Source organism: Myotis lucifugus, unplaced genomic scaffold, assembly GCF_000147115.1.
Source record: "Myotis lucifugus unplaced genomic scaffold, Myoluc2.0 scaffold_975, whole genome shotgun sequence".
In the NCBI taxonomy this organism is placed as follows: domain Eukaryota; kingdom Metazoa; phylum Chordata; class Mammalia; order Chiroptera; family Vespertilionidae; genus Myotis; species Myotis lucifugus.
In genome coordinates this window covers 115956-129434 of record NW_005872023.1, presented here as the reverse complement: position 1 = coordinate 129434, position 13479 = coordinate 115956, and the positions used below count along the sequence as shown (strand labels likewise).

The window sequence follows — 13479 nt, the reverse complement described above, 5'->3', positions numbered from 1 at the left end:
CTAAGGGGGGAAGGGCAGACTGACTGACCTCTCTCCCCCCCCCCCCCACTAACTCTACCCCCCCCCCTGCTCTCCCCCCACTCTGACTTCTTCTTCATAGCTGTTATGGTATATTTCGGTGTACGTTCCCGCTCCTGCTCATCCCCCGTGTCTACGATCCGCCCGCAGGCCCAAGGAGCGCAGCCGCAGCGGTTCACGGAGTCGGAGCCGGTCCCGGTCCCGCAGTCGATCTCGCTACAGCCGCTCCAAGTCTCGGTCTCGCACTCGCTCCCGATCGCGGTCCACGTCCAAGTCCAGGTCGGCGCGAAGATCCAAGTCCAAGTCATCGTCCGTGTCCAGATCTCGCTCGCGGTCCCGGTCCAGGTCCCGGTCCAGGAGTCCCCCGCCCGTGTCCAAGAGGGAGTCCAAGTCCAGGTCGCGGTCCAAGAGCCCCCCCAAGTCTCCTGAAGAGGAGGGAGCCGTGTCCTCTTAGGCAAACGGTAATGCCCGCGGGGCCCCGGCGCTCGGCCCGGCGGGGAGGAGCTGCGGTGGGGTCTGCAGGAAGGATGTGTGTGAGCAGGTGGTAATGGCTGTGTCGGAAACTGTTTGCGACCTATTGATGAAAATGACTATTTCTTGCTGTTTTTATCCAACGTCTGCATTTTCCCCTTTAAAGCTGCGGTCTCCTGTTTGATAAAAGAATATTGGCCAGTATTGCAGATTTTAACTGATTTGGCTGATCCTCCAGGGACCAGTTTCTGTGGGCGTGTGTTGGAGCAGGTTTGTCTTTAAATGTTAAAGATGCACTATCCTCCTAGAGGAGGCACTCGGCTCAACTCTTGTTGTGCCGACTGGGTCGCTGTTCTAGTGGATGTGGCAAACGCACTGCAAAAAGCAGCATGAACTTTGGAACCCAAAAAAGTGTCCAGGTACTGCGCTGGGTGGGGAAAGGATAGTGTGTCTTTAACTCAAATTGTTTGGTCCTGTTTTTTAAGGAAGGGCCCTGAGTAGCTCGGACATGAAAGCCTTATTCTCGATTGCCAAACGTTTTGTTTAAAAACCAAATTTATCCTGAAATATAGGTTACATTTCTGATTTCAAGTTTTGTTTGGATACAGCCCCCCTTTTTTCCCCCTTTTCCTTTTCTCCCCCCTCCCCCCTTAACGATTTTTCACCTTGGTTATTTGGCCAAGAACGCACAAATTTGTAAATGCTGATGTGAAAATTTCCTAATTTGGGCCTTAAACATTTGTGAGAACGGCCGGGTGGAACCTTTCTGAAACCTCCTTGTTTCACCAGAGCCTTAGACGGCACATGCCAAGTACATGCCCGAAATTGAAACCATGTGCACTTTGGGCGGCTTCACGTGACGGGAGGGAAACTGAACTTAATTTCTTTTCAAACCTAGATGTGTCGACAAGCAACATAACAGAAATGAGGAGGAAAAGGACCCCATGCTCAGTCCATCAAAGAGTCCTTGGAACAAGCACCTGGCTATTGAAAAGGTTATTTTGTGACATTTTGTCTAACTTTTTACTTGTTTTAAGCTTTGCCTCAGGTGGCAAACTGCATTTTATGTGCCATTTTGTTGCTGTTATTCAAATTTCTTGTAATTTAGTAAGGTGAACGACTTCAGATTTCATTATTGGCTTGGATATTTGAGGTAAAATTTCCTTTTTGTTTATATAGTGCTGACTTTTTTTGTTTGAAATTAAACAGATTGGTAACCTAATTTGTGGCCTCCTGACTTTTAAGGAAACTTAAGGAAACGTGCAGCCATTACACACACACAGCCTAAAGCTGTCAAGAGATTGACTCAGCATTGCCTTCATTCCTTAGAATTAAAAACCTACAAAAGTTGGTGTAAATTTGTGCATGTTATTTACCTTCAGATCTAAATGGTAATCTGAACCTAAACTCGTATAAAGACTTTTCAGGTGAAAAGACTTGATTTTTTTGAAAGGATTGTTTACCAAACACAATTCTAATCTCTTCTCTTGTGTATTTTTGTGCACTAGGCGCAGTTGTGTAGCAGTTGAGTAATGCTGGTTAGCTGTTAAGGTGGCGTGTTGCAGTGCAGAGTGCTTGGCTGTTTCCTGTTTTCTCCCGATTGCTCCTGTGTAAAGATGCCTTGTCGTGCAGAAACAAATGGCTGTCCAGTTTATTAAAATGCCTGACAACTGCACTTCCAGTCACCCGGGCCTTGCATATAGATAACGGAGCATACAGTGAGCACATCTAGCTGATGAATAATACACCCTTTTTTTTTTCTACTCCACTCCACCAAATGGTAAAAATGATCATCTTCATGTATGAACTTAAAATTTGAAAAATGTTAAGGAAGCAAATGGTCTGTAACTTTGTAAGTACTTAAAACATGGTGTATCTTTTTTGCTCATAAATATTCTGTACTATAACCATTGTTTCTATAGTTTAATTAAAAATGTTTTCTTGGTGTTAGCTTTTCTCAGAATATGTCTTGGTCTTTTTTCCTCCCTTTGTTTGAAAGACCTGTGCAATTTTCTTGTGAATGTTACCGATTATATAGTATGAAAGTGAAATGCTTTAGTTGACTTTTTAATGGAAAATGTTCCATTAAAAGTTCACATCAACTATCCCTAAAAGTGATGCTCTATGGCAGCACGCTGAGGTGTGGCTACTCCGTTCTCATGACCTAATTGATGCCCTATTTTAATGACTTAGGAACAACATGAGTCCTTAATAGGTGTTTTAATTTTTGTTTCCATGGCTGTGTATCCCACAAGTACTGTCTGGTAGACACATCACAGTTTTAAGGCCAAGAGATCTGACCATCTTTAAACCCCTGGCTTGTACTCTCAGGCTGAAGTGGTCTGGATCCTAATGGGCATGCCAAGTTGCTAATCGGTATCAACATTGTCCCAAAACAGCTTGTAGGTGTAATTCAGAGACTGTCCTTTGCAAAGGAGATAACCAGCATTTCAACAGTATGTCTTCCTGGAAGGGCAGATTCTGCTATATCTTCCTTGTCTGCATCAAAAGACACCAGAGGAATGTGGACACATTTCATATCCCACTTGTAGATCAAAGCTTCAAGTGACCAGTCAGCACTGAAAAATAAACTTTCTAAAATTATTTTCCTGTTTTGCTTCAAATGTTTTTTCATGTTATGCTTTGGCGTTGATTACTACGGCTTAATTTAACTTAATAAAAACTGAATAAACCAGGATTAGTTGGGCTTACCTTCTTACCTGGTAAGTAGACCACAATTGGACCTTGGGGTTCTTCTGCATCAGAAAGTATACTGTAGTTAGAATGTCTTCAAAGTCTAGGAAGGAAGAGCTTATTAAACTTGCATTGTATCTCTGGCCAAATTGGCTATTAGGCAAAAAAAAAAAATACCTTCTGGTTCAAAGAACACATCAGCTGCAAGAATAATATCTTGGGGTGGCAAAGCCAGAAGGTCCAGGGATAGGTGACCCCATGTTAGTCCTACAACATGCACCTGCGGCAGGTTATTCATTTGGCAGCTCTGCTGACAGACTTCTAGGCAGTGAGGCAGCTCTGAGCTGTCGGACAGTGTCACCTCAGTGCCACATTTTGCAGCTACAATTCCTGGAAGGCTCACTCCAGCTCCAATCTAGTAAGTTTAAAAGATGACATTTCAAAGTTTGTCTAGAACTACAAAGAATTTGGATCTTAGTTCCCATTTCATCCTTGTGAGCAGTGTGTATTTGGGCTTATGTCTATAAAACATGCCATGGTTAAAATGCTGCCTTAACCTGTAGGAACCCTGGGCTTTGAATTTGGCAAGAGTCTGTGTGATTCCTCTTAATTGGGTCAAAGTGCAGTTATCTCATACTGGGCCCTGTATTCTGCAATTGACCTAGTGCTTCCAAACTCAATGTGTGTCTTAGGCCATTTCGTTGCTTAACATGCCCAGAGAAGTAGTCTTGGGGAACTTGCTCTGTCATTTTCAGTTTTCATAGTTAATTGTAGGGCATGCTGCCTCTAGAAGCTCCAGGGGGGCTACACGCACAGCCAGTTACTGATTTTAATTGTTTTTATGTGAATAAAACCTGACAGGTCTAGGACATGGCTTTCTACAAAAGGATTTTTCCATTTGGTTTAAAGTAACAAGGCATTTTAAACAATGAGTAATGCCAAGGAATGCTTTTGCATTCCAATTGATTGAAATAAAAGCTTCCCATTTCCAGTCTGAGGATGGGCGTGTTAGAGCCCAAATGACCCTGTTGGGACACCCTAGGAAGATGGCCTTGACTGCTTCCCTGCCCAATTCGTCACTGGGCTTCATGCAATAAGGGCCAGCCAGTAAGGATTTTAGTCTTGGTGGGCCACATTTTTTTAAACACCATCTTACAAATGTAAAAGTCATCCTTAACTCGCATGCCTTAAAAGCTGGCCATGTTAGCCCTGACCGGTTAGGCTCAGTGGGTAGAGCGTTGGTATGCGGACTGAAAGGTCCCAGGTTCGATTCTAGTCAAGGGCATGTACCTTGGTTGCGGGCACATCCCCAGTTGGGGGTGTGCAGGAGGCAGCTGATCAATGTTTCTGACTCTTTGTCCCTCTCCCTTCCTCTCTGTAAAAAATCAATAAAATATATTTTAAATAAATAAACAGTGTGTTTGAGGCCTCAAGGGCACATGTACCTCTAAGATAGCCTTGCCTGGTAGAGATCTTCTGTGAAACCACAGGTACTGGGCCAGGACTACAGCACAGGGCCAGACATACATTCCATACTGAAGATGCAGGACCTGGAAAGAATTTTTGTACAAAATAACTCATCTGCAACTTAATACAGCAATTACTGAGTGCCTGACTCTGGCATCCATTACAAAAATGACATTTCCCTGCTCTCCAATTCACATCCTATGGAGGGGAGGGGGAGTATATATAAAACTGCTATACCATGTGGTAAGCACTCTTCAACAAGCATTTATTCAGACTCGTAGCTTAATAACTATTCTAGGCTAAGAATGTCATTCTCATGGAGCATATATACCCTACTAGGGAGAGACAGGCAGCAAGTAAGCAAAGATATTTTTGGTTCATGATAATGCTATAAGCACGATACATAAAGGGGGTGATGTTAGATTAAAGGGGGGGGGTCAATGACCACAAGGTGGCTGCACTAGATAGGGAGAGAGGGTGATTCAAAGGCCCTGAAGCAGGAACTAAAGCCTCTTGCTGGACAACAGAGCGCAGACGGAGGGGCTGGAGGCAGGGTTGTGTAGTGCAAGCAGAGGCCACAGGAAGTATAGCTTTATTATTTTTTTTTTTTAATGCAAGAAGATATCAGAGGTTTTAAGCACAGGCTTGGTATGCTAATGGGAAACAATGTAGGCCTAGAAAGACATCCTTGAAGAGGTTTGAGTGGCCATGAGTCTCTGAATAAATGCTTGTTGAATGAATAAATGTCTGAAGAGTGCTTGCCACACGGTATAGCAGTTTTATATCCCCTCGAAGAAGTTGGGAAGGCAGGCAACTTACAAAGCCTTTGAAAAAGCAGAGAATTGTGAGAGCGTAGTATTTAGTGAGGCAAGATAACATAGCTCACAGCTCTGAAATGAGTCTGCCCGAGTTCAAACTCCAGATCTGGACTTGACCAGCTGTGTGACCTCACTCAAGTTATTAAGTCTGTGCTCAGGTTCCGCAATTACAAAATACTATCTCACTGGGTTAATAGGAAAATTCAATGCCAACTACTTAGTAGTGCCAGGCACCAAGTAAGCTACCGTTAAACATACAAAGTTAAACATAAAACGTTAGCTACCATTAAACGTACTGCAACACGCAGGTCTGTTTTCTAGAGCAAAGGGTGCCTCTAGGGGGGTGGTAGAAAGGGGGCTGAAGTTGTAAAAGTAACAGGTGAAGGAACTAAGGCCTGAACCTAATCCACTCAACAAACATGAGTGCCTAAGGTATGCTAGATCCTGTTCTACCTGTAAGGGTGCAGTGTGAATAAAAGAGCAAAACTGCCTGCCCTGGTAGATTTTACCCAGGAGAACAATGGGGGATTTCTGACCAGAGTTGTGCAGATTTGGGTGTAAAGAAAAGGGGCTCTGCCCTAACCGGTTTGGCTCAGTGGATAGAGCGTCAGCCTGCGGATTCAAGGGTCCCAGGTTCGATTCCGGTCAAGGGCATGTACCTTGGTTGCGGGCACATCCCCAGTGGGGAGTGTGCAGGAGGCAGCTGATCGATGTTTCTCTCTCATCGATGTTTCTAACTCTCTATTCCTCTCCCTTCCTCTCTGTAAAAAATCAATAAAATATATTTTAAAAAAAATAAAGAAAAGAAAAGGGGCCTCCATTTTCACAGAGAATATCTTCTTAAAATTGGGGAAGAATCCAAGTGGGTATTTCAACGAGAAGGCATTATCAACTGTCAGAAATGGGTTCCACTTAAAGCTGTGTTTCCTCTTGAAAGTGTTACATGTCACCGGCTGCTGTTAAAAACCAAATGAAAGACGGCAACGTGAAAATGCTTTGAAAAACCTGACGTACAATTACTGAGTTCTGGGACATTCGAGAGCTGAAAGGAAATGAGTGTCAACCCCGAAATTTTACTTGATCAGTGAGGGTTGGAGCTCCCGTTCCCAGAGGAAGCTTAATTAAGAAGCCCTTCAACAAGATCAAAGAAAACATTAGGTGGTAAAAATGCCATTTTTTTCTGGGAGGAAACAGTCGGAGTGGATTAGCGCCCTCCTGGCAGGGTCCCCCGATTCCTTACTGAAAGACGTCACATGCCAGAGGCTTCACCCCAGACCTTGCGCTCTCTGGTCCATCCTAAGGCAGGAGGCCGGACCCCGCTCCCCCACACCCCTCTCTGCCCCTCCTCCCTGTGGACTGAGAACCGCTCCTAAGCCAGGGCGCAAGGGCCGGAAGGCCTTCGGGCGGGTGCCGCTGCACGCACCTGCGGGACGCGGACCTCCAGCATGGCCCCCTCCTCTCCCAGGCCCGGCTCCTCCGAGAACCGAAAGCGCTGGGCCCGGAACACATGCCCTCGGAGGTCACGGCCGCCCAGTGAAGAGCCGGTGGCTCCCGGGAGGGCCGGCAGCAGCGGGGGGCGCCGGGCCGCCAGGCTGCGCACGCGGGGCCCCGGGGCCGGCTGGGCCGCTTCCCCGAAGCCACGCGGGCCCGGCGGGCCCCTAAGACCCTAAGCAGGAAGGGGAAGCACCCCTCCGGCGGCGAGGCGGCAGCACGGAGGACACAGCCGGAACCAGGCCACCGGGACACAGACAGGAGGCCCACGCGGCCCGCCAGCGGAAGTCGGCTGCAGACAGGCGGCGCTGCCGGAAGTGACGCACCGGAAGCCGGCCGCGGGGGCGGTGTCTCGGCAGCCCCGACCTTCCCAACATGGCAGAGACCCGGCGTCTGTGAAGGAGGGCCCTGCGGGCGCCGAGGCCAATGGCGGGCCGCGAGCGGCCGGGGGGCGGGGAAGACGGTAGCCGCACGCCCAACCCGCGGCCCGGGAGGTGGTTGGGGAGTGAATCTTCTGGAAGGCGACCTTAAAGGCGCCGGGCCGAGCGAAGGGCGTTGCAGTGCGGCCGTCGCCGGGGCCGGGAAGGGGTGCGTTGGTGGCAGGAGGCGGGCTGCGCGGCGGTCGTGGCGGAACTCACTGGTGACCCTCGCAGGATGAACCACAAGAGCAAGAAGCGGATCCGCGAGGCCAAGCGGAGTGCACGCCCGGAGCTGAAGGACTCGCTGGACTGGACCCGGCACAATTACTACGAGAGCTTCTCGCTGAACCCGGCGGCCGTGGCGGTGAGCGCGCGGGCATCGCGGGCCGGGCCCGGGGGCTCCGAGCGGCCGCGCACTTTCCCCGGGGCCGGGAGGGCCTTCTTCCTCCCCTGCCCGGGTAGCTGCACCCTCACGGCTCCGGCGCCCGCAAAGGAAAGGCCTGTGGCTCCTCGACCCTCTTGAACGGCGGGACCCGCGGGGACCTGGCTGTCCCAGGCCCCAAGTGGGAGATGCGAAGCCGCTCTTGGTGCCGTGGCTCTGGGTGCGTCGTAGCGGCACGCGCAGGTCCTCCCCCCACCCTCACCCCCACCCCCGTAGAAGCCAGAACAAAAACCTGGCTCCTTAGGAATGTCACTGCTGGCTGGCCCTGGGGGCACCTTTAGTCGCCCGATTTTTTAAAACTGGGTAGGTCCTCTCTGCTTCCCTCAGGATAACGTGGAGAGGGCGGACGCCCTACAGCTCTCGGTGGAAGACTTTGTGGAGCGATACGAAAGGCCTTACAAGCCCGTGGTTCTGCTGAACGCCCAGGAGGGCTGGTCCGCGCAGGAGAAATGGACTCTGGAGCGCCTGAAGAGGAAGTACCGCAACCAGAAGTTCAAGTGCGGGGAGGACAATGACGGCTACTCGGTGAAGATGAAGATGAAGTACTACATCGAGTATATGGAGAGCACGCGGGACGACAGCCCCCTGTACATCTTCGACAGCAGCTACGGCGAACATCCCAAAAGAAGGAAACTTCTGGAAGACTACAAGGTGCCCAAGTTCTTCACCGATGACCTTTTCCAGTACGCAGGGGAGAAGCGCAGGCCCCCTTACAGGTACAGCCCCCCCCCCCCTTTACAAAGCAGTGAGTGGTTTCCCCTTGGCTGCACCTGGGACTGACTTTGGGGGCTACTGACGCCCGGCGGGGTCCAGAGGCTCTGGTTGAATTGGTCTGGGTGCTGCCTGGGCCTCGGGATTTCTGAAAGCTCCCCAGGTGACTCAAACGGGCAAGCGAAGGCGAATCGCCGACCTGTAAGGGAAGTTGTAAGTCCAGCGCTAAGCCCCGTTAGCGGTTTTCCTTTTTTCTGTTAGCGATCAGTCCACCCACAATTCACTCAGCATTTCTAGGTTCCAAAATTCGTGTAGTCTTTGCAACAAAGATGACACAGTGTAGTGTGTGACTGCAAGCTTGTTTTGTGTCGGGGAGGGGGGGTGTGTGTGGTTAAATTGCTCTTCATTTCTTGGATGTTTCTGTCCTGTAGGTGGTTTGTGATGGGGCCCCCACGCTCCGGAACCGGAATTCACATCGACCCTCTGGGAACCAGCGCCTGGAATGCCTTGGTGCAGGGCCATAAGCGCTGGTGCCTGTTCCCCACCAGCACGCCCCGGGAGCTCATCAAGGTGACCCGCGACGAAGGAGGGAACCAGCAGGATGAAGCTATCACCTGGTTTAAGATCATCTATCCCCGGACACAGCTGCCAACCTGGCCACCCGAATTCAAGCCCCTGGAAATCTTGCAAAAGCCGGGAGAGACTGTCTTTGTGCCAGGTACAGATGAACTGGAGCAAGTGCTCTCTGAGCTTAGCGATCTGTCCTTTTGGAGCAGAACTGCACAGAGAGTGAGTCCAGGAAACCCCTCCAGCCGACTACAGAGCTGCCTGCCCACCTCTGACAGCGAAATGCTGCTGTGTTGTCAGGTGCTGGGGGCCTGCTGTCCACTGTCACCTCGATACATGACTATTGGTCACCTTTCTGTGTTTCGGATCCTACTCGTTTTTATCCTTAGTTTCCCTAGTGTCTTGTGTATGTTCTGTGACTTGTGCATATTTCTGTCACTTGGGGCTTGATACAGTGTCGTACTGGGTAGGCTGAGCCAGGAATAGTGACTTAGAGCCTAGAGGCAGGAATCAGTTCCATACCCGATGCCTCCGACAGGTTAAGTGTTGGGAATAAAGGCATTTCAGGTGGACGTCCTCCTCCTGAGGCTGGAGAGCGTGCTGCCTTCACAGTGGTCGCAGCTGTGCGTGAGCAGGAGCGGACACGCTTTCTCTGTGAAGGCGCAGAGAGTGAGCACGTCGGGCACTGGCCAGGCGGCCTGTGTGGCAGTTGCTCAGCTCTGCCCTGGTAGCAGGGAAGCAACCATGGGCGACCCCGAGTGAGTGGGCACAGCCAGGGCCCAGTAAAACTTCCGCAGGTCCTTCTGACTCCGGGCCCGGAGGAGCAGGTCCACCCTGCACCGTCTCGGAGGCCCCGCTGGTGGGAGCAACCCGCTTCTGCAGTTCCCGTTCAGTGTTGTATACTGTTGATGTTCTAGAGCGATTGGGCACAGAACCCGGCCCTACGTAACCGTTTCCTTGTTGGCTTTCAGGAGGCTGGTGGCACGTTGTCCTCAATCTTGACACCACCATTGCCATCACCCAGAATTTTCCAGCAGCACCAACTTCCCTGTTGTGTGGCACAAGACGGTAAGAGGGAGACCAAAGTTGTCCAGGAAATGGTATAGGTGAGAGCCATTTTTTTCTTATTTGTGATTTGTTCCAATTTCTACCGGAGAGAAATGGAAAGAGCCCGCCGTTGCGATGCCAGGGGCTGAACTTAGGCGGGCCTGGCAGAAGCTGGGGCCGATGAGCACGCAGGTGCAGGGAGAGGGTCAAGGTCAGGGCTAACTCTCAGGATGCTCCAGCCTCCAGGGAGCAGGTAGCCCCGCACTGTTGATCAGAGCGTCAAACACTCGCGTCGTCGGGGTCATTTCCCCTTTTGTTGTTTTTTTTTTGTTTTTCCCCCAGAGCTTGCACTAGCAAAGGAACCCATTTTGTTTGGGTTTTATTTTGCTTGTTTCTTTTTCTCACCCAGAAGCATTATTCCCTTCAGTCTTAGGAGTGAGGTCACTGTCCTGGAGACTTAGCTCCTCTGTTTATCCACAGAACAGATACAGCACGGGCAGCGGCAGTGCAAGCCACCCCCAGCCACCCCGTGCCACTGTGTCCCAACCCTGACCTGGAGGGACCAGCTCTCGGGGTAAGAGGGATTCTGGCTTGATCAGGGCTCAGCCCCCCTGCCGAGGGCCAGCAAGGGTGGTGGCTCCGTTCTCCCCGACTCTGGGCACCTGAGGCCCGTCACCCTCCGCAGGCTGCCGCGTGCTCTGTGGGCCGTTCTGTAGGCCCTCCTCCGCAGGGCTTTGTCCCTGTCACGGGAGATGTAGATGCCAGGTTAGGTCCCGAGGGGGGGCTGCTGCCTCCGATGGCCCAGTTCCGTTTTATCCTCGATGCTTCTTCTCACAGACCTGATGGTTCTACTCTCACCAATAGAATTTCATTATCAGTGCAACTCCGATCGTAAGTGCTGTGCTGTGCTGTGGAAAGGGAGGTTCAAAAAAATCAGCCAGGAAAAGCGCAGGGAAAATGAGGAAGAGAGACTTACTCCCAAGGAGAAAAAACTAAGTCGGGAACGTGGCTGCGAGGAGGCAGTGCGCCCAGCCCGTGGCGCTGGTGGCGGGAGCATATGGAGCTCGGGTTCCTTCCGGAAAAGCCTGAGCGTGTGGGCTCCGGCTCCCAGCCTGTGGACTGCGTCCCCGTCATACGACAGCCCTCGCTCCCAACAGGCACCTGCCGTTCGCCGGCGCCTCTCAGCCAGGTCTGGGCCACAGCCTGGGAGCTGGCCTGTGGCTGTCCGTGCCTGTCCCGCCACTGAGAACGTGCTTCCTGTCTCCCAGGATCCTGAAGCAGGAGCACCCCGAGCTGGCAGTCCTGGCTGACTCGGTTGACCTTCAGGAATCCACAGGGATCGCCTCCGACAGCTCCAGCGACTCCTCCAGCTCCTCCAGCTCCAGCTCATCAGACTCGGACTCGGAGGTGAGCCCGCTCGCCGCCAGGCCTCCAGGGCAGGTCCCGTGGAAACCAGCCGTGACTCCCTCCGCCCAGGCAGGAGGGAGAAAAATGGGGAGCTTTTCGCTTTCGGGAACCACCACTGCTTCATCCTGCCACGGAGGGGCTTTGCCCAGCTCACAGCTCTGTGTGCAACAGCCTCAGGTTAGAGGAGAGCCTGCCGGTCCAGTGAGGAAAGGCCAGGACCTCACGCTGGCAGACAGCGGCCGGAAATTCAGGCCCCAAGCATTCCGACCTCAAGGTCCAGGTTCAGATTTTCCCTCTGGGTGGTGCATTGTGAGCCTAGGAACCCAGCAAATTCAGTGACTTGCTAAAAGCTAACGTAGCATTGGGTGAGAGGGTCCTGCACCTTTAGCAGATGTGACTTCCGTCTGGTGGCTGCTTGCTGTGCTGATTTTACCCTTTCTCGTGGCGGGAGGTGGTGTGTTTTATGAATGGCTAGTGCGGTGCTTACCTTCACGCATCAGGCTGTGCTGGTCGAGTGAAATTCCATGATGCAGCCTCCAGATGATGACAATGTTCTCAGGGTGGTGTCCCCTCCTGTTAAAGAACACGGGGGACACTGCCTCCTGCGGGGAGACGGGGGTTCTCGGGGCACCGGAAACGTCCGATGGCGCTCGGACTGCACTGTGGAGCAGTCGCGTGGCTGCTTTGCTTCTGGGGGGCGTGGACCATCCGAGTGCTGTCTCCTGAGGCCGGAGGTTCCATCCGGTTGAATTCGTTTTCTCTCCTCCGTGTCCAGTGTGAGTCGGGGTCTGAAGGAGACGGGACGATGCACCGCAGGAAGAAGCGGAGGACCTGCAGCATGATGGGGAACGGGGACACCACCTCCCAGGACGACTGCGTGAGCAAGGAGCGCAGCTCCTCCAGGTGACCGGGCCGCTCACGCTGTCGGAGGACATGCCGCGGCCAGGGCAGGGCCGGGCCGGTGGGCAGCCTGTGGGCTCTGCACACGGCGAGCCGAGAACGAGGAAGAGGAGGAGGAGGACGCTCCTGCGATGAGTCCACTCAGCATTTGCTACAGTAGCTCTTTCGTCTGTAGCAAATCACCATGGCTTGTGTTACGCGTAAAGGCAAGAACCTATGTGGATGGTGCCAAGGAAACCCTGTACATTATTTAATAAAAATGAAATGCATTTTATATCTTTGATTTTTTTTTTCCTTTGGGAATACCAGAACCTTCGTGTGTCGCTCCTCTTGTCGTGGTCCTGGGGGGAAGTAGTGACTCCACCGTGTGCCCTCGATGGGGTGCCCTGCACAGCGAAGTCCTCAAAGGGGAAATGGGAAGGGACCCCCTGGCATCTACAGAGCCTGAGGCTGAGGCGGGGCCTGCTTTCCCACTTGGCCAGGCTGCTTTGCGGGTCAGAAGCAGCAGCTCCGGCCGAGTCAGGTGACCGGAACACTGCAGGCTCCCTGCCCTGGTGCTGCGCTCCCCTCCCCCACCAGGCAGGGTGGCCACTTCTGTGTGTGGAGGACAGTGAATGCACACCCTGAGGCCATAGTCTCCTATTATTTGAATGGTGTGCCGCCTCCTTTTTATTTTTGTTTTGTTTTCTCCTTTTTAAAGAACTTTTCTTGCCATCCTCAGGATGCCTTGATCTTTCCCCCAAAACTGCTATCCTGCTCTCACACTCGCCCTCTCACAATCATACAGCTGCTCCTCTCCCAAAGTCAATGGAAAGAAAACAAAAGCAGAAGGCTGTTTGCCGCCAGAGGGCATGGTAGCCGGTCAGTGCTGAGAGTCAGTGCTGAGACGTGCAGGGCTGGGACGGCAGCAGCAATATGAACTTGAGAGATTAGCCACCCTGTTTTTTTCCCCAGGTGCCAAAGTGATTCCTTTTTGATAAACAACATCTGGAATTAACGGGTCAGGGATGAGGTGGGGACAAAGGAG

The 13479-nt window shown here is 51.9% G+C and overlaps 2 protein-coding genes and 1 long non-coding RNA gene across 6 annotated transcripts; 2 read left to right on the top strand and 1 right to left on the bottom strand.

Annotated features, from left to right (window-relative positions):
* The first annotated feature begins 147 nt into the window (after positions 1-147).
* Positions 148-3093, top strand: LOC102438905. Of its 2 annotated transcripts, XR_002827253.1 has the most exons (3): positions 175-479; positions 656-759; positions 1388-3093. It is a non-coding gene; the product is annotated as an uncharacterized LOC102438905 (long non-coding RNA). The 2 variants fall into 2 exon arrangements; XR_001346321.1 differs by lacking the exon at positions 656-759 and having other exon boundaries at positions 148-479; positions 1388-2452.
* Positions 2695-7233, bottom strand: METTL23 (methyltransferase like 23). 3 transcript variants are annotated; one of them, XM_006107008.3, is made up of 5 exons: positions 6892-7233; positions 4629-4733; positions 3361-3598; positions 3202-3286; positions 2695-3068 (listed from the first exon to the last, which is right to left on the bottom strand). In XM_006107008.3, the coding sequence occupies exons 1-5, from the start codon at positions 6913-6915 to the stop codon at positions 2903-2905; spliced, it is 618 nt and encodes a 205-aa protein (XP_006107070.1). In that variant the 5' UTR covers positions 6916-7233; the 3' UTR covers positions 2695-2902. The 3 variants fall into 3 exon arrangements, with proteins under 3 accessions (XP_006107070.1, XP_014304461.1, XP_023603551.1); XM_014448975.2 differs by lacking the exon at positions 6892-7233 and adding an exon at positions 5753-6060; XM_023747783.1 differs by lacking the exon at positions 6892-7233 and having other exon boundaries at positions 4646-4728.
* A 137-nt stretch (positions 7234-7370) lies between these two features.
* On the top strand, positions 7371-12726 carry JMJD6 (arginine demethylase and lysine hydroxylase). Its single transcript, XM_006107007.3, is given in 7 exon segments — positions 7371-7742; positions 8148-8536; positions 8963-9249; positions 10070-10126; positions 10129-10204; positions 11414-11552; positions 12328-12726. Coding segments are annotated over 7 exon segments (1209 nt in total). The 5' UTR covers positions 7371-7613; the 3' UTR covers positions 12460-12726.
* The last annotated feature ends 753 nt before the right edge of the window (positions 12727-13479 follow it).

Coding starts and splice junctions, on each gene's coding strand:
- METTL23 (XM_006107008.3), bottom strand. CDS start 6,915: ATGCTGGAGGTCCGCGTCCCGCAG. Junction 3,287..3,360: donor TGTGTTCTTTGAACCAGAAG/GTATTTTTTTTT, acceptor CTTCCTTCCTAG/ACTTTGAAGACATTCTAACT. Junction 3,069..3,201: donor TCTACTTACCAGGTAAGAAG/GTAAGCCCAACT, acceptor TTTATTTTTCAG/TGCTGACTGGTCACTTGAAG.